The sequence below is a fragment of the Ictalurus furcatus genome, chromosome 29 (assembly GCF_023375685.1).
Source record: "Ictalurus furcatus strain D&B chromosome 29, Billie_1.0, whole genome shotgun sequence".
NCBI classification, from domain to species: Eukaryota; Metazoa; Chordata; class Actinopteri; order Siluriformes; family Ictaluridae; genus Ictalurus; species Ictalurus furcatus.
In genome coordinates, this window is record NC_071283.1 from 4,775,682 (window position 1) to 4,795,772 (window position 20,091).

Here is a 20,091-nt window from a genome sequence, read left to right on the forward strand (position 1 = left end):
GCAAATGGGTGATCTAAAGGGATCTAGCGACAGTAAAGAGAGTTGGAGTGAGTAAGACAAATTAGAATTGGGGAGGCATATCATGAATGGTAAGTGGAGACAGATGCATTTGCACTTATGCATTTTATTTAAAGGAGTTATATCATGATTTTTAAACATCTTAAAACATTAATTATGTTGTTTATTGTGTGTAATAGAATAGGTTAGCATGCTTTAATGTTCAAAAAGCACGTTATTTGTCTAATACTGTACATTATTGAAGTACCTCTATTCTGAGGCTGCTTGAAATGCTCTGATTTCACTAAAGCCCCTTCTTCCGAATAAGTCCAGAGTGCTCTGATTGGCCTGCTGACCCGTTGCATTGTGTTTGGCCAAAAGCTTTGCGTGTGTCGGACGAGTAGCGCCCCTTAGCTTTAGCTTTAGAATTAACTTTGGTTGTTGGTTTTACCGTATCAGTTGAGCCCAATTCAGAAAATGCAGATGATCAAGCAGGAGGAAGTTTGCAAACAGGACTTGAACGTTTCACAGTGGTAAGATTTTATTTTGTAACTCTCTCACCTTTCAGATACGATGTAAATTCCAACCCTGGGCTACCAACCCCCTGTTCCCTTGGAAGACTAACCTTACTGACTCAAATGATTTAGGTGGATTGAGCAGGTATGGGAAGGCACCACCAATGTCTTGAACAGGTAGCTCAGACCAACAAAGAGTTTGCAGACAGACACTGTGAAACACCCCACTATGAACCTGGAGATCAAGTCTGGCTGTCTATGAAAGACATTAAGGTATCCCAGGGGTGTAGAAAACCGACACAATGGTGCATTGGGCCTTCCGAAATCCAACAATGCATCAACAAAGTAACATACAAGTTGGATCTAGGATGACACTGCAGTCTTTCTGAGGATTTTATGTATCCTTTTAACACCTCGGCACATCTGGACATTGAAGGACAAGCTGTTTATGTAATTAAAGAAATCTTGAATTCCAGACACAAGGATGGAAAATTGCAATACCTTAGTGAGTGAAAGAGGTACAGCCTGGAAGAGGGAAGCTGGGTCCCAGCTCACAACATTCTTGATTCTCTCCTCTACAGTGAGTTCCATGCATGACACCATGAATGTCCTGGGCCATGTCCACGAGGTAAGCCCAGAAAGAACCCTGCTCCTGGAGTAAGCTCTTTGTGGCATGCCAGAATCAGCATCGGACTCAACTAACAGATAACAGCATGTCCTACAAACATGGCTTCTACAGTACATGGTGAACAGCAGTCGTGCACCTATTTATAACCAACAGAACTTGAATAAAAATATTATTGGATTATGACACCTGCAGACTTTTTGTGATCAGAAACTATAGATATATACATAATGTTATAGTGCATGTAATTGCATACTATACCTTACATCCATCTTCTACCACTTACTCCTTTTCAGGCTCATGGGGAACCTATCCCAGGGAGCATCGGGCACAAGGCGGGGTAATGATAATGAGTCTTTATTGGTCACATATACAGTAGGGCACAGTGAAATTGTTTTCTTTGCATACCCCAGCACGTTAGGAAGCTGGGGCCAGAGCGCAGGGTCAGCCATGATACAGCGCCCCTGGAGCAGAGAGGGCAGCTTGGCAGTGCTGCGGCTTGAATCCCCGACCTTCCGATCAGTAACCCAGAGCCTTACCCGCTAAGCAACCATTGCCCTCCGGGGTACACCCCGGACAGGGTGCCAGTCCACTATACCTTACAGTAGATCTTAAATACTTGTTTTTCTCACGTGAGTTTGTGCTACACTGTCAGTTGTTGACATTAGAAATTGAATCCATAAATCATTTGAAGAGTTTTATCTATGGATAATTTGGCCAGTATGTGAGCTCGACTTAGTGTTAGAGTTTGTGCGCACCTGAAATTCACCAGTCAAGAAAGAGATTAGATATGTTAAACATCAACACCTAAAATCAGAGTCAGGTCTTGGAAATTCTGCGTAATAACAACAGAATCCAGAAAGGACTCAGATGCTAATCTTAAAGGGCAACTTTACTTCTGCATGTTACTTTAAAAAATAACAAAACAATAATTATAGTATGTTTAGAACCAAGATTTTAAAAATGCTAAATTGGTGTTGTTTTCCCTTTATTTCCAAATGCATTGCCATAAATGGTATCAACACATTGTGTCATATTAGGTAACCAGCAGTTTATTATAACAGTTTGAAACCAAGGATTTTGTTGGGTCATAGTTCAAATGAATTAGGGGATCTCTTTCAATTGCTTTAGTCTCTCTGAATATGTAATACAAAAATAACTCTCTTCTGTGCAAACAGGAATGTTTTAGGAACATTTACAATTGTTTAAATCTCTATAATACTTAAAATATTTTCTTTCTCTTAGGCTTTACTTTACTTCTGTCCATTAGGCTTTTCCTTCATGTAAAGTTTCCTTTATTTCACAGTTTGTTGTAGTGTATATGGGTGGGATTCTGCTCCTAGTAAAGTTTTTGTTCCTCATCGTGAAAATTCCTTTAGCAATTTTTTGAATGTCCCAGTGTCATGTCTATGCTGGAATTGCCGTCCAAATACAGTACCCACAACACCATGCGGCCTACCAACATGGCCACCAAGGAGTCCAATTCCCATCACACATTTTCAAACTCACCTGATTACTAATCATGCACACCTGGACTCAATTTCACTACCACAGTATATAAGGACTCTCCATGCACTCACCCAATGTGAAGTATGTGCTCTGGCTGCACCTGAATATCCCTACTACCCTACTACACAGTAGGCGAAAAGTGATATGACAAAGGAGTAGTATGTCTGAATTCTCAGTATTCGTAAAACAGTAGGTGATATCTGGATGACCTACTGCTTCTGCCGAGATTCTGCAGTATTGAACCCTTGGACACTGTGGATCTCATAAGGCAATAGGACTGGTGCGGAAGAGCTGTCAGAATCCACACCGCGAAGTACGTCAGGCTTTTATTCATGCTTACCACTTATACTGATCAGTACGTACTGTATCAACGGCCGAGCAGTGGGTACTGAATCAAATGCAGTAGGTACTGTCACAGAATGCGATTTCGGATGCAGCCTCTGTGTGGCTTGGGCAGGTTCTCAGGTTCATTGTAAGATCAGTTGGCTTCCTTCACCTGGTAATACAGGGACTGAAGTATAGAAGTTAGTTTGACAGCTCATTCTCCAGTTGTTCTGGTTGTGGGCCTAGATACTCTGGTCATGCGAAGGGGAATGCTGCTACCCAATTCAACCTGAAGGTTTTGCCAATTTAGATATAGTTGTTTCACTTGCTCTTTCTACTAGTCCCCTAGATTGTGGGTGATGCACACTGAGAGCTTATTTTTGAGGCTCAATTGTTTTGTTAGGCAGCTAATTATGCTGTTTACAAAATAGTTGCCATTATCTGAGCTAATCATTTTAGGTATGCCAAATCTTGGTATTACCTGTCCTGCTAAACATTTTATATCTGTAATTTAATAATCTGTGCATCATTATGGTTACATGGAAAGCCCTCTACCCATCTACAGAATCTGTCTACCACTGCTAGACAGTATCTTTTCCTTTCTGTCATGTCAAAACAGTGGTGCTTAAAAGTTTGTGAAAGAATTTTCTACATTTCTGAATAAATATGACCTAAAACATCAAGATTAAAAAAAAAAAAAAAAAAAAAAAAGTCCTAAAAGTAGATAAAAAGAACCCAGTTAAACAAATGAGACAAATATTATACTTGGTATCTTTTATTGTGGAAAATGAGCCAATATTATGTATCTGTGAGTGGCAAAAGTATGTGAACCTTTACTTTCAGTCTCTGGTGTAACCCCCTTGTGCAGCAATAACTGCAGCTAAATGTTTGTGGTATCTGTTGATCAGTCCTGCACATCGCCTTGGAGGAATTTTAGCCCGTTCCTCAGTACAGAACAGCTTCAACTCTGGGATGTTGGTGGGTTTCCTCACATGAACTGCTTGCTTCAGGTCCTTCCACAACATTTCTATCGGATTCATGTCAGGACTTTGACTCGGCCATTCCAAAACATTCACTTGATTCTTCTTTAACCTTTCTTTAGTAGAACGACTTATGCACATAAGTCGTTCTACCAAAGAATGGTTAAAGAAGAATAAAGTTAATGTTTTGGAATGGCCAAGGTGTTTAGGATTGTTGTCTTGCTGCATAACCCATTTTGTCTTGAGATTCAGTTCATTGACAGATGTCCTGACATTTTCCTTTAGAATTCGCTGGTATAATTCAGAATTTGGCTGAATTGAATTGCCATCAATGATGGCAAGCCGTCCATACCCAGATGCAGCAAAACGGATCCAAACCATGAAACTACCACCACCATGTTTCACAGATTGGATAAGGTCCTTATGCTGGAATGCGGTGTTTTCCTCTCTCCAAACATAACGCTTCTCATTTAAACCAAAAAGTTCTATTTTGATCTCATCCATCCACAAAACCTTTTCCATTAGCCTTCTGGCTTGTCTACATGATCTTTAGCAAACTGCAGATGGGCAGCAATGTTCTTTTTGGAGAACGTTTACATCTACGTTTGTCATTTAAACTCCTCGTGTCTCTTTCCACATCACGTAGTATTGAGTTTATCTATTACCAAGCGGTTGTTCCATAGTTCTCGTTCTCGATTCATGTTTATTGACTTTGTTTCTGGTTTCGTGTTTTGCCTTGCCCTGTTTGACTGTCTGCCGATCGCCTGACCTTTTGCATGTTATTTGACCATGCCTTTTGTTTGCCATTTTGGATTTGTCTGCCTGTCTCTCTCTATAATAAACCTCGTTAAGTGCACTTGCATACGTCCTAACCTCCATTACATAAGTAACATGACAGACTGTCAATCACCTCATTAATCATGCCCTTTTATTAAACATAAGAAAAAATATTGGGGAAGGTATCAAGGTCAGCTGAAGTTGTAAAAACAAAAGAACAATATTTTCAAAAACACTTTGTGAATATGGTGTAAATTAAATATAGAAGTTTATTCTGGGTCCCATTAACTAACACGGTATTGGCTGGGGTTAAAAACTGAACTGCTAGCCACTAGAGGGCACCACCAGAGACATTATTTTCAACTGAAGACACTCCGTTAGCAATTGCACAAGTGAGTTTGCAGTGAACTGTGTGGGCTAACATTAGCTTAGTTGCCCCTGTTAACAGGTATTTTCTTACCTTCATAGTTGTGTATGTGTTGTGCGGTTTGAAGCCTTTCTCCAGCTTGCTAGAAGGGGCAAGTGTTCTATATGTGTTACATATCCTTTGAAAGTCATTGACATTCATCTACGAGAGCTCTTGCAAAGACCGACTGCAAAATGCAGCAATTATTAATACAGTGAATGTGCTGGAAATGCAGGAACCACACTTAAATGAATGTAAAGTTGTTTGTGCAAGTAGCCCATTTTATTATCGATTAGTTGGACTGTGTTATGAAGCACACTGTGGCGCATGCTGTGTCATTGCACTTACAACACTTTTGACTGAAATTTTGATTGTGCATACATGCTACCATAAAGAGTGACTAGAAAAGATCTGAAAATATTATCTATATATATAATGCAAATTTGGGCAAAAAGTCAGTACACATTATGACAGCTCAGTGGGATAAAAATAAACGTGGTATACAATGAAAGCTTATTCAGTGAGACAAATGTTTTCTCACTTCAAAATGTAACTTGTCACAAATCATATGTTGGGCTTGTGAGGAGTTCAACAGCCAGCAATATTTATTTTTAATATTAATTTATCGGGTTAGAATTGAACAAATCAGGGCTCAAAATGCAGGTATGACATAACACCGCTCTTCCAAAAGTATTCGAACAGCAAGGCCAATACTATTTTCTGCTATACATTGAACAGCATAAATAGGTGCAGTTAGACAGTATTTATATAGAGAGCATATTAGCATAATGAACAATTTACAACAGAAATTACATTTGTTTGGAAGAACAAGTTAATTCCAGTCCACAAATTTCACTGGATAAGCGGCATTCTGAGAATTCTGATATTTAGTATAAGAGCGCTGGTACATTTAACTGTTTCTTTCACTCCGTTTGTCTGTGTTTGCTACGTAAAATTCCAATTCTAGCAACAGTTTGTTACACTGAAACCATTACTACACTTACTGTTAGTCACTCTGTGCATTGCATGATAACATGCAACACTCTCCCCAGCTGTAGTTTCTTTGGGAACTATTTTCATTGCCCGAGCATCAATTTAACAAAATATTTAGGCATATTGTGTCTGAAATGTCAGTTGATCAATATTAATTTCTTGTTTATAGAACTGTGGTTTATAAACGGTATGACACTTGCAAACATACTGAATATCATTTTATGAGTCTTTATTAAATAAAAGAAAAGAAAAGATAAACCATTACATTAGAGCTTCTTTTATAAATCTTAGTTGTGCTCCCAAGCCTAGTCTGGTATTACTACTTTCTCTTGGTCTCTTGCAAATGTCTCTTGGAAATATCTGCACTTCCAGTTTTATCCCCTGGTCCTCCTGGCCTTCCACATTACGCAGGTATGTTAGTTTTCGCTTCTCTAGGTTCTCAGGCCCTCTGGGTTGCTAACATGATTAAATCTCTTATCCATGCATATTTGCCCTTCTTTCACCATACTGTGAATCCTGAAGAGAAATGTTCCTCAGCTATGGGCTGTGGGCAAGCAACTGTTATTGTAACTGAAAATTTGTTTTTCCCTGTAGCTGATTAATTGAAAAAATAATCGATTCACATTTATGAGTGATTTACACAAACACTGTGTTAAATGCAGTTTGCATAATTTGTTTTTGTACAGCTAACACGATTTAATAAATTCAATGTGAAAACCCAATATAGACAGTCACTCGAGCTCACGATCAAACCCAGCATGCCCATGGAGCTGTGACATGGCAATGCTACCCACTGCAGCAAAAATTTGAACATATGGGCTAGTTAGTTATGGTGCAACAAGTTGTCATAAAAATACACATATGTAGTCAGTACAAACAGGATTTCTCAGTGTTTCTTGTGATGTACCTGTGTGACACTTTACCTGTGTGCCTTTAACTTTGCCTAGACGAGACCATCCACCAAATTCAGGGCAAGGAGAACCAGGTAAGGAGGACATTAGTCAGGGAAGCAAACAAGCATTAAAGTTTAATTCTCAAGCAGCTTGAGAGACGTGCAACTCAGATTAGAGATGTTGGACAACCATAGCCTGGATATTCCTCAAAGCTGGGACTTATGAGAGATTGGTGAGCCATATTAAGTCCTATTGGGAGTTTGGAGAAAGGGATGCTGGAAACATGTTCACAACAGGCAGTTATTTTCTCCAACTTCTTGTGGGAAGTCAGTTAAAGACAGACAGCACATCATGGAAGACAACTTTAGTTGGCCAGTATGGGGCTTGAACCCATGACCTTGGCGTTATTAGCACCACACTCTAACCAACTGAGCTAACCGGCCTGGATGCATATGAAGTAAATGTCCCTGGCTGGGACCATGACACGTAGAATTAGACTTGGATCTTAACAGATAAAAAAAAATCTTTTAGATCTCCCTACAGGAACAGAGCATTGCAGAAACACTCCAATTCTTCAAAATCCCATAAAAGTAACCTCGGAATAACCTTAATCAATATGTGAATGTAATGCAATCAGCAAAAATTTGTACATATGGGCTAGTTAGGTATGGTGCAACAAGTTGTCATAAAAATACACATATGTAGTCAGTACAAACAGGATTTCTCAGTTTTTCTTGTGATGTACCTGTGTGACACTTTACCTGTGTGCCTTTAACTTTGCCTAGACGAGACCATCCACCAAATTCAGGGCAAGGAGAACCAGGTAAGGAGGACATTAGTCAGGGAAGCAAACAAGCATTAAAGTTTAATTCTCAAGCAGCTTGAGAGACGTGCAACTCAGATTAGAGATGTTGGACAACCATAGCCTGGATATTCCTCAAAGCTGGGACTTATGAGAGATTGGTGAGCCATATTAAGTCCTAGTGGGACTTTGGAGAAAGGGATGCTGGAAACATGTTCACAATAGGCAGTTATTTTCTCCAGCTTCTTGTGGGAAATCAGTTAAAGATACACAGCACATCATGGAAGACAACTTTAGTTGGCCAGTATGGGGATTGAACCCATGACCTTGGCGTTATTAGCACCACGCTCTAACCAACTGAGCTAACCGGCCTGGATGCATATGAAGAAAATGTCCCTGGCTATGACCATGACACATACAATTAGACTTGGATTTTAAGAGATTAAAAAAAATCGTTTAGCTCTCCCTACAGGAACAGAGCATTGCAGAAACACTCCAATTCTTCAAAATCCCATAAAAGTAACCTCGGAATAACCTAAATCAACATGTGAATGTAATGCAATCGTCAAAAATTTGTACATATGGGCTAGTTAGTTATGGTGCAACAAGTTGTCATAAAAATACACATATGTAGTCAGTACAAACAGGATTTCTCAGTTTTTCTTGTGATGTACCTGTGTGACACTTTACCTGTGTGCCTTTAACTTTGCCTAGACGAGACCATCCACCAAATTCAGGGCAAGGAGAACCAGGTAAGGAGGACATTAGTCAGGGAAGCAAACAAGCATTAAAGTTTAATTCTCAAGCAGCTTGAGAGACGTGCAACTCAGATTAGAGACGTTGGACAACCATAGCCTGGATACTCCTCAAAGCTGGGAAATATGAGATATTGGTGAGCCATATTAAGTCCCATTGGGAGTTTGGAGAAAGGGATGCTGGAAACTCACCAAGGGTGGAAAAACTCTCTCAACAGGCAGGTATTTTCTCTGGCATGTTGTGGGAAATCAGTTATAGACAGACAGCACATCATGGTGGACAACTTTAACATTGCCTAGACGAGACCATCCACCAAATTCAGGGCAAGGAGAGCCAGGCAAGGAGGACATTAGTCAGGGAAGCAAACAAGCATTAAAGTTTAATTCTCAAGCAGCTTGAGAGATGTGCAACTCAGATTAGAGACGTTGGACAACCATAGCCTGGACACTCCTCAAAGCTGGGACTTATGAGAGATTGGTGAGCCATATTAAATCCCATTGGGAGTTTGGAGAAAGGGATGCTGGAAACTCACCAAAGGTGGAAAAACTCTCTCAACAGGCAGGTATTTTCTGTGGCATGTTGTGGGAAATCAGTTATAGACAGACAGCACATCATGGTGGACAACTTTAACATTGCCTAGACGAGACCATCCACCAAATTCAGGGCAAGGAGAACCAGGTAAGGAGGACATTAGTCAGGGAAGCAAACAAGCATTAAAGTTTAATTCTCAAGCAGCTTGAGAGATGTGCAACTCAGATTAGAGACGTTGGACAACCATAGCCTGGATACTCCTCAAAGCTGGGACTTATGAGAGATTGGTGAGCCATATTAAGTCCCATTGGGAGTTTGGAGAAAGGGATGCTGGAAACTCACCAAGGGTGGAAAAACTCTCTCAACAGGCAGGTATTTTCTCTGGCATGTTGTGGGAAATCAGTTATAGACAGACAGCACATCATGGTGGACAACTTTAACATTGCCTAGACGAGACCATCCACCAAATTCAGGGCAAGGAGAACCAGGTAAGGAGGACATTAGTCAGGGAAGCAAACAAGCATTAAAGTTTAATTCTCAAGCAGCTTGAGAGATGTGCAACTCAGATTAGAGACGTTGGACAACCATAGCCTGGATACTCCTCAAAGCTGGGACTTATGAGAGATTGGTGAGCCATATTAAGTCCCATTGGGAGTTTGGAGAAAGGGATGCTGGAAACTCACCAAGGGTGGAAAAACTCTCTCAACAGGCAGGTATTTTCTCTGGCATGTTGTGGGAAATCAGTTATAGACAGACAGCACATCATGGTGGACAACTTTAACATTGCCTAGACGAGACCATCCACCAAATTCAGGGCAAGGAGAGCCAGGCAAGGAGGACATTAGTCAGGGAAGCATTAAAGTTTAATTCTCAAGCAGTTTGAGCGATCTGCAACTCAGATTAGAGATTTTGGACAACCATAGCCTGGATACTCCACAAAGCTGGGACTTATGAGAGATTGGTGAGCCATATTAAATCCCATTGGGAGTTTGGAGAAAGGGATGCTGGAAACATGTTCACAACAGACAGTTATTTTCTCCAGCTTCTTGTGGGAAATCAGTTAAAGATACACAGCACATCATGGAAAACAACTTTAAGTGGCCAGTATGGGGATTGAACCCATGACCTTGGCATTATTAGCACCACACTCTAACCAACTGAGCTAACTGGCCTAGAGACATGTGACTAAAATGTCCCTGGCTGTGACCATGACACGTACAATTAGACTTGGATTTTAAGAGATTAAAAAAAATCGTTTAGCTCTCCCTACAGGAACAGAGCATTGCAGAAACACTCCAATTCTTCAAAATCCCATAAAAGTAACCTCGGAATAACCTTAATCAACATGTGAATGTAATGCAATCGTCAAAAATTTGTACATATGGGCTAGTTAGTTATGGTGCAACAAGTTGTCATAAAAATACACATATGTAGTCAGTACAAACAGGATTTCTCAGTTTTTCTTGTGATGTACCTGTGTGACACTTTACCTGTGTGCCTTTAACTTTGCCTAGACGAGACCATCCACCAAATTCAGGGCAAGGAGAACCAGGTAAGGAGGACATTAGTCAGGGAAGCAAACAAGCATTAAAGTTTAATTCTCAAGCAGCTTGAGAGATGTGCAACTCAGATTAGAGACGTTGGACAACCATAGCCTGGATACTCCTCAAAGCTGGGACTTATGAGATATTGGTGAGCCATATTAAGTCCCATTGGGAGTTTGGAGAAAGGGATGCTGGAAACTCACCAAAGGTGGAAAAACTCTCTCAACAGGCAGGTATTTTCTCTGGCATGTTGTGGGAAATCAGTTATAGACAGACAGCACATCATGGTGGACAACTTTAACATTGCCTAGACGAGACCATCCACCAAATTCAGGGCAAGGAGAGCCAGGCAAGGAGGACATTAGTCAGGGAAGCAAACAAGCATTAAAGTTTAATTCTCAAGCAGCTTGAGCGATCTGCAACTCAGATTAGAGATGTTGGACAACCATAGCCTGGATACTCCACAAAGCTGGGACTTATGAGAGATTGGTGAGCCATATTAAATCCCATTGGGAGTTTGGAGAAAGGGATGCTGGAAACTCACCAAATGTGGAAAAAGGTTCTCAGGTTGAATGAAACCAATGACCCTTAGTACAAAGCACTCCATTTGGTGGAAACCATCACTGATCTTCATCTAGAGAACACCATTCTCACAGTGAAGCGTTGTGGTGGAATCATGTTGTAAGGATGCTTTCATCAGCAGAGAATGGGAAACTGGTCAGAGTTTTGGGGGACATGGAGAAGAAGCATACTGGCAAATCCAGTTTGAATGTTTTAGAATGTCCCAATAAATGTGCAGACCTGAATCCAATTGACAATCTATGGCACATTTTGAAAATGGGGCTTCAGGTAGTTACATGAATACAGCTACAACAGGCTGCAGTGCTTTCAATCAAGGAAATCTCCATAATATCCTGTATAACACACAGTTGTTTTTGTGGGAAATTTGTTTCAGGCTAACATGACATCACAATGGATCATTTTTAGTGGCAAGTATGTAGCTCAAACCTACGACCTTCACATTGTTAGGACCGTGCGCTAACCAATTGAGCTAACCCATTCCATACAGAGTTCCCTACAGGAACAGAGAATTGCAGAAACACTCTAATTCTTTAAAATCACTCCACAAATCTGGGCTTTATGAGAGATTGGTGAGCCATATGAAATTCCATTTGGTACTGTTAGCTCTGGGGCTCCATGGTGCCCAAAAGGTTCCTCTTTCTATATGTGCATTGCATAAGTCATGTCAGTATGATTCACAGAAACTGTGTTTTGTTCACCTCTAGCATGGAACATATTAACCCTACCCTATACGCCTTCTATAGCCATATATATACACACACAGTCATCAATTACTTAAATATGAACACCAGTATCCCTGCTTGTCATTGCAATTATCCAATCAGTCAGTCATTTGGTTCACAATGCATAAAATCATGCAGATACAGGTCAAGAGCTTCGGTTAATGTTCATCAAACATTAGAATTTGGAAAAATATGTGATTTCAGTAACTTTGACCGTGGCAAGTTTGTTGATGCCAGATGGGCTGGTATGAGTATTTCCGAAACTGCTGATTTCCTGTGATTTTCAGATACATTTTCAGATTTCATGAGTTTGCATACAAGGATGAGAAACAAAAATCAGTGAGTGGTAGTTCTGTGGAGAGTAACACTTTATTGATGAAAGAGGTCAGAGGAATATGGTTCACGCTGACAGGAGGCTACGGTAACTAAAAAAAACACTCTTTACAACCACTGTGTGCAGAAATGCATATCAGAATGTACAATACATCAACCCTTGAGGCTGATTGGCTACAACAGCAGAAGGTTCCACTCCTATCAGCCAAGAACAGGAACCTGAGTCTACAGTGGGCATAGACTCACCCAAACTGGACAGTTGAATACTAGAAAAACATCACCTGGGGAAGGAATCTGCCTGCATCTATTAATACTATTTCTACTACGCAACTGTACTTTTTTAATCCAGAACTTTAAAGGTTGCTTCAGTCTGTCCCTGTGTGGAAAGCCTAAAAGGTTGTGTAGAACCTTGTGTCGAAACTAGATTGCTTCACTATCATAGCAGGTTCTAAGTAGACAAGATAAGATAATACTTTATTAAACTCATAGGCAATTCCAGTAGAACCACTTCAGGAAGCAAGGAGCCCCTAATTATCCAAAGAAGTATTCCTGTAGAATCTTGGACCAGGGTTGGTGTTTGGTGTTTGTACATATCAAAACATATTTTGTAATACCAATACAATACAATACCAGTACAAATCCAGTTCAGTTTCTGCAATGAATATCAAATTATACTCAGCATATTGGAATTGTAAACAAAGTTCTCAATAAAGAATTTTAGATTGTCTTGTTCACTATACTAGCCATTAGGCATCTGTGGGTCACCAAGTTTACCAACTGAAGTTACTTCAGGTTTTGTTCAAGACTTTCTTAGTCTGACAAAATCCATTTTAATCTGGAAATCTAGCATCCCATGTAGTGGGAATGTTTCAATTCACTGGATCATGTTTTTCACACAAGTGAGCTGTCTTTTGGCCAAGTCAAAAAGGAAGACTGAAAATACAAAAGCTATTTCACTGTAAAATTTCTTCTCAGTCATTCAATTATCATTTTCGTATAGTGTGTACTACAGCTCAAGCTACAAATGAAATGCACAGGTTCCTTTTAAAATAGGTATTAAATATAAATACCATTCATCTGAGAAAAAAAAAAAAGAATATCAGTTTTGGTGTCTATTGGTGTTACTTTAAATTCCCAATTTTAAAATGTCTAGATTAAACTATTCATATGTAACATTCACCTAGTTTGTCTAGTTCACCTTCCTTACCAAGAAAAGAAAGTACAACATTTACATGAACTAAAACACATTACATTTGCCTTTTAAGTTTGGCTTGACTACAAAGTATAAAAAAGACTATAAAGATCCAAATTGTTTTGCTTCAAAGATTTTTCTGATGTCTTGAAGCATCCTGGTCCATTCTGAGTGCTTCACTCATCTGAGGCACTGTTCATCCTGATTACCCACAATTCAGACAATAAAGAATTATCTTAACCTCTGGGATAGTGTTTCAGAAAACATAAAAAAAAAAAAACATTAGAAACACCAGAGGTTTTTTAATCCAGATTTTATTGTTATTTTTTGTTTGTTTGTTTGTCTGTCGTTGATTTGTAGTAAATTATTTTTCTTTGGGGAATATACAGGTTGTTCCAAAAGTCTCCATACATAAGGGACTATGTACGCCAGCACCACGTCGGTTGTGCCTTCGCTGGTGGATGTTCGTGGATGTCCACTTCTCGGTTGGTCCGCAGTCTATTTGAATTTGGTTATAAGTTGGGCAACAGTGTTGTGTGTGATGTGCAAGTATTGTAAGCATGATAAATCTTGGAAGCTTTGTTTTGACGATGTAGATCTATATTTAATTCCTTCATTAGGGACTTGGATCTGTGGATCTGTGGCCCTGATGTCTTCTACTAGGTCCCCAGATATTCTGTTGTACACACAAGAGAGCCATATTTATAGCATTAGAAACATCACAAAAAGAACACATCTAACACAAAAGAGGACACATCTAAACTAACCAATCCTAGTTGTTGGTTATTGCTTTTCTTCAAATTGACTTAAGTCCAGGGAATCTGCTTAAATTTTGTCATTTCAAACAGGACCATTTTTAAAGCCAGAAAACAATGAAGCAGCAGCACATGGCTTTGTTTATTTGTTTAGTAAAACTATTTAAACCTGATCCGGCCGCATTTCATTAAAATTGCATATTGACACTCCATGTACTTAGAATAATGCTTAACGGCTCACCAGTTGGTATTAATGTAATTATTTCTTGTATAGCAAAGTGCAATACTAAATGCAATTGTACTACATATAAGTATACAACATTTTAAAGTTCCTCTAAGTATCTCCCTTCTGGCCATCCCTTTCTCCTGAGACCGAATGTCACCCCAGTTATGGGGAGGTGGATGTGAATTGCTAAGTACATCCTAATGTCAGTACATGTTAGGAAATCATTATAAGTACTGTCATGGATATATCTCGCCTGCTCGCCCGTTACATAACAAGTACATACATTTTTAGTGCAGTGCTTTTTGATTTATTACCAGTGTGTGCTCCTGCTTGTCCAGAGGAGGAAGGACTTGTTCTTGTACAGGAGGAATATCAGCAGGGCCGTACAATCCATCAACAGGATACTCTCCAGCTGAAAGAAGACAAAAGACCAACAGGTAATCAGGTAACACCTGGCCACATGTCAAATTATAAATATTACAGCTATACAACACTAAAAGATGTTATATATAAAATCCTTTTTTTTTTTGATAGAGATAACAAATCATTTCTGTAAGTTGTTCTGAATAAGGGTGTCTGCCTAATGCAATAAATGTATATGCAAAAAAATGTCTACTGTGTTTAAATATCTACTAAATATATTATTATTATTATTATTATTATTATTATTATTATTATTATTATTATTATTAATAGGACAGGGACACTGACTGGAGTTGGATGTTGTCATTTAAATAGTTCTTACCAGGCATGAAGGTGCAATATTGGTCCTCTGACAGTCCAGCCATCCCTGGAAGCTCTATCTGCTGAACATAAAGCAAGCAGTAATGTGATACACTGTGGTGTAGTGTAGGTAGAGTATGAATCAACATCATAATACTTAAACACTTGTTATACCTGGCCCTGAGCGCTGGGAGTGAATATCTGCTCCTGGTGGTACACGTGGGAGGATGGGATAGGGTGTGGCAGGTCACCAGCTTCAACCAACGGTCCAGAGCAGGAAATAGTGTCCCAGCTGGGGTAATACACCTGTGGCAGGACGGGAAGAAACAAAAAGAGTTTAGGTTATGCTTAAGAGACCTAACTAGGATAATCAGTTAACTTCCTCTGTAGAACTCTTTAATGTATTGATGTAATAATGTATAGTAATACAGAATGAGAGAAAAGACATAAATAATTCTGTTATTAACTGCACATTCAAGATTGGTATAAAAACATAATTTCTGACCTTAAACAGGTCTACAATTAGAATAAAAACGGTCTTATACCTGAGCAGGCAGGATGTAATACACCTGGCCTTGAGTGCTGGGGGCGAACTGCTGTTCCAGGTGGTAAAAGTGGGAGTCAGGGACAACGTGTTGGACATCACCAGCCTCAACCCACGGTCCAGAGTTGGACGAATCCCAGCTTGCATAATACGGCTGTGGCAGGACGGGAAGAAACAAGCAAGGTTTGGGTTAGGCTTAAGAGACCTAAATAGGAGTATCAATTAACTCACTCTGTAGAACTCTTTAATGTAGAGATGGAATACAGAATGAGAGAAAAGACAAAAATAATTATGTTATTAAATGAAAATTCTATATTGGCATGAAAACATAATTTCTGAATTGAAACAGTCCTACAATTAGAAGAAGAAGAAGAAAACAGTCTAATACCTGGGCAGGCAGGATGTAATACACCTGGCCCTGAGTGCTTGGGGTGAACTGCTCTTCCTGGTGGTAAACGTGGGGGGCAGGGACAAGGTGCTGGAAGTCACCAGTCTCAACCCACGGTCCAGAGTTGGACGAATCCCAGCTTGCGTAATCCGGCTGTGGCAGGAGGGGAAGAAATAAACAGGGGTAAGTTAGGCTTTGGAGACATAAATAGGAGTATCAATTCCCTTTGCTGAACTTTTTAATGAAGGCAGGTAGTATTGTAATAAAGCATGAGAGAAAAGTCAATAAATATATTTGTGTGTGTGTGTGTGTGTGTGTGTGTGTGGGAGTGTTGTATGTCTGATTACAAAATCAAACACACAAAAAAGATTTAAACTATTGATGTTTGAGGGAAGTCTTGAAGTTTATTTACAGACAAAATAAAGAGTCAAAACATTTTCTACTTCAAAACAGGACAATATTTGTTTTGTCTGAGGTTTGCTACATTTGTCATAAAAATGTAGAGCAGGATTAAAATAATCTTATTTCTGCAATTTTTATTTAGGTTCTACAGTGCAAATACAATATTTGTATAAAAACATAACTTCTGAACTCAAACAGTCCTATAGTTAGAATAAATATGGTCTAATACCTGGTCAGGCAGGTTGGTATAAACCTGGCCCTGAGTGCTGGGAGTAAAGTGCTGCTCCTGGTGGTACACATGGGGGGCCGGGACAAGGTGTCGCAGGTCACCAGCCTCAACCCGCGGTCCAGAGCTGGAATCCCAGATGGAATCCCAGATGGAGAAAAGTGGCTGTGGTGGGAAGAAACAATCAAGGTTTTTAGTTTAGGCTTTAAAGACTACTAATTTTACATTTCAAGTTCTAGCCTCCAGCTAAGCTACAAAAAGAAACGTCTGCCATCAGAGTTCTTTCAACATTTGTTGAATGCTAGAGACCTAGTTACAGTAAGACAGATGAATTCCCACTGCAGGAAGTTTTAATTAGCCTAACTGATGTAATGTGAGAATACAACTCTAGAGAAAAAGACAGAAATATGGATAAGTAACCCGGGAAACGATCAGGAGGTTTCCTGTGTGCACAGCATAGTGTTGGGAATCAATGAGTCAAATCATTTTGCTCGGCTCGCCGATAAGAGCCGACTCCCATACAGCGTAGTGCCATTTTAAACTAAACCGGAGTATTTTAAACTATATTATGATAGTTAAATGTTTTGATTTGATTACAAAGAGTGCACAACTACAGAAAAAGCTCATATATGCGAGATGACTTCAACATTCAGCTCAAAGGAGCCGAATCAACGGAGCCGAATAACTCCCAAACGACAGAGCATCAGGACAGAAGAGATATATTAGGCTGCTGAGAAAAAAGGAAAACGACTTCATGGCTGTTTATTTCCAGTCATCTTAGGCCTCATGTTAATGAGAAAGGAGAACGATATGATATTGCAGTGATTCAGTCATTTAAAAAGCTGGGATGTTGAGGGGAAAATCCTAATCTCCTTTACTCAGTTGCTCTATATGTTCAGAAAGCCTTTTCACACGGTACACAGTCACCACCGAAATGATTCACTCTACACAGATCTAGATATTTTACTTCGTGTACTACAAGGATGTATCGTTTCTGTTCAGTCTTCGTGATTAAGGATTGGTCGCCCCCTCTTGGAGAGAACGGAAATTGTCACAGAGATAGTGAATATTTCAATAACCCCTGTCCTTCCTAACAATAAAACTACATATGAATAGTTACCGTTAAGTTTTACAAAACGACGTTTCAAAAATCGCTTAACGGCCTTATTTATAACACTACTCTGTCTGCTCAAAGCTTACCATTTCTTCAGAAGATGACATTCGTGCAGGAAAATGCTCAGATTAGTGGTAAAGATGTTAAAAAGGTGAATAGAGATGTTCAGAAATGTAAAGATTTGCTCAAGAGATGCGAGGTTTGCTGAAAGGATCCGATCGCAGGCGAGTTGTGAGTTGGAATACGTCAGAAGTTGTAAATATTCAAAAAATATTCTAATATTCAAAAAACAATACCTCCAGCACCTAGCAACCTCCCCCTCCCCCTTACTTCACTATCAATTCTTGTAAACTCAAGACATTTAAGTCATTATCATGTGAGAAATATCATATTTTCTGCACAACATAATGACATAATCCCAATGCACAACACAGTCACATTCATAAGGAAGTTATGAATGTTTAGATGCACATTCATAAAGTTTTCATTGGTGCTACTACACAAATGTGCTTAAAAATGCATCATTTGAAAACACATCATTCACATTTCATATAGATGTGTTCACACATAAACAAAAGAAAAAGATAGAAATGTTTATTTAATGAAGATATTGATGTATTTTTTGTGGATGTAACTCAGTAGTGTGTTATTTTCTAGATAATTAAACCTAAATTGCTTAGTAAAACAGCAATTAAAATGAGCATTGATTTTGGCCTATGACATTTATTCAAAGCAGTTAGAACAACTAATAACTCTCCTGTAATGGAATTTAACAGTGAAGATTACATTTATATCATATTTATTGTATTACATTCATGTGATACATATGGTATCACATGTAGTATACAGATTAGTGAAGTGTAAAAACAGTTTTTGAACATACATAGGGGACTATGTACTCAGCACAAGGTCGGTTATGCCTTCGTCAGTGGGTGTTCCTGGACGTCCACTTCTCTGTCGGTCTGCAACACTTCCAGTCTTTTTGAATGTATTAATAAGTTTGCCAACAGTGTCGTGTGTGATGTTGTGCTTGCCATGTTGTAGTTGGCTTCTTGTCATGTTAGAATTACAGCTAGAAAACATCATTAGTTTTACTGTTAGAAAACAGTATACCATTTTTTCCCTGAATTTCTGATGCCCCATAAACAAAACAATAAGAATTGAGAATAAAACTATCTCCTCAAATCTGTCTGAATGTGTTTAATAGCAATTTATTAATCAACTGTTGAACAAGCAGAACATAAACTTAAATACGACATCTTTGACTTCCAGCAGTCAGCTCCCCTCAAATCCACAGCCGTGACATCTGCATCTGTGCAGTTCTTTGTCATAAGTGCATCTGATTTAACTGTGACGAAGGGAATAAAAAAGAGTAGCAAAATTGTTGATTCATTTATTTTCTTTTTTTAAGGGGGAGGAGGAGTGAGGACTTGCGTTTTTTTGGTTCATTTTGTTTTGTATTTGCTTAGATGTATTGATGTAATTGGTGCTATTGGTGCTAATAACGCCAAGGTCATGGGTTCAATCCCTGTACTGGCCAGCTAAAGTTATCCACCATGATGTTCTGTTTGTCTGTAACTGATTTCCTACAACAAGCCAGAGAAAATGACCGGCTGTTATACAGGATATTAAGAAGTTTTTCCTTGACTGAAAGGCACTGCAGCCCTTTACATATGCAAGCTGCAATTGTAGTTGTATTCATGTAACTACCTGAAGTGCCATTTTCAAATTGTGCCATCGATTCTCAGTTGGTTTGAGGTCTGGGCATTCACTGGGACATTCTAAAACATTCAAACTGGCTTTGCCAGTATGCTTCTTTTCCAATTTCCCCAAAATTCTGACCAGTTTCAGAATCTCTGCTGATGAAAAGCATCCTCACAACATGATTCCACCACCATGGTTCACTGTGTGAATGGTGTTCTCGGGATGAGGATCACTGATGCTTTCCACTAAATGTAGTGTTTGTACTAAGGGTCTTTGGTTTCATTCAACATGTGAACCTTTTTCCATGTTTGGTGCGTTTCCAGCATCCCTTTTTCCAAACTCCATGTGGGATTTCATATGGCTCACCAATCTCTCATAAATCGCAGCTTTGTGGAGTGTCCAGGTTATGGTTGTCTAGCGTCTCTAATCTGAGTTGCAGATCTCTCAATCCGCTTGAGAATGACACTTTAACACTTGTGTGCTTCCCTGACTAATGTCCTCCTTACCTGGTTCTCCATACCCTGAATC

At 39.3% G+C, this 20,091-nt stretch overlaps 1 protein-coding gene and 3 non-coding genes across 4 annotated transcripts; all 4 read right to left on the bottom strand.

The window, feature by feature from the left end:
• Nucleotides 1–7,388: 7,388 nt before the first annotated feature.
• trnai-aau (transfer RNA isoleucine (anticodon AAU)) lies at nt 7,389–7,462 on the bottom strand. The gene has a single exon. It is a non-coding gene; the product is annotated as a tRNA-Ile (tRNA).
• Nucleotides 7,463–8,119: 657 nt separating this feature from the next.
• On the bottom strand, nt 8,120–8,193 carry trnai-aau (transfer RNA isoleucine (anticodon AAU)). Its single transcript has one exon. It is a non-coding gene; the product is annotated as a tRNA-Ile (tRNA).
• A 2,013-nt stretch (nt 8,194–10,206) lies between these two features.
• Nucleotides 10,207–10,280, bottom strand: trnai-aau (transfer RNA isoleucine (anticodon AAU)). The gene has a single exon. It is a non-coding gene; the product is annotated as a tRNA-Ile (tRNA).
• A 733-nt stretch (nt 10,281–11,013) lies between these two features.
• Nucleotides 11,014–18,866, bottom strand: LOC128604377 (uncharacterized). Its single transcript, XM_053619480.1, has 8 exons — nt 17,946–18,866; nt 16,749–16,910; nt 16,118–16,270; nt 15,731–15,883; nt 15,360–15,491; nt 15,208–15,268; nt 14,777–14,874; nt 11,014–14,157 (listed from the first exon to the last, which is right to left on the bottom strand). The coding sequence occupies exons 1-8, from the start codon at nt 17,964–17,966 to the stop codon at nt 14,098–14,100; spliced, it is 840 nt and encodes a 279-aa protein (XP_053475455.1). The 5' UTR covers nt 17,967–18,866; the 3' UTR covers nt 11,014–14,097.
• Between the last annotated feature and the right edge of the window lie 1,225 nt (nt 18,867–20,091).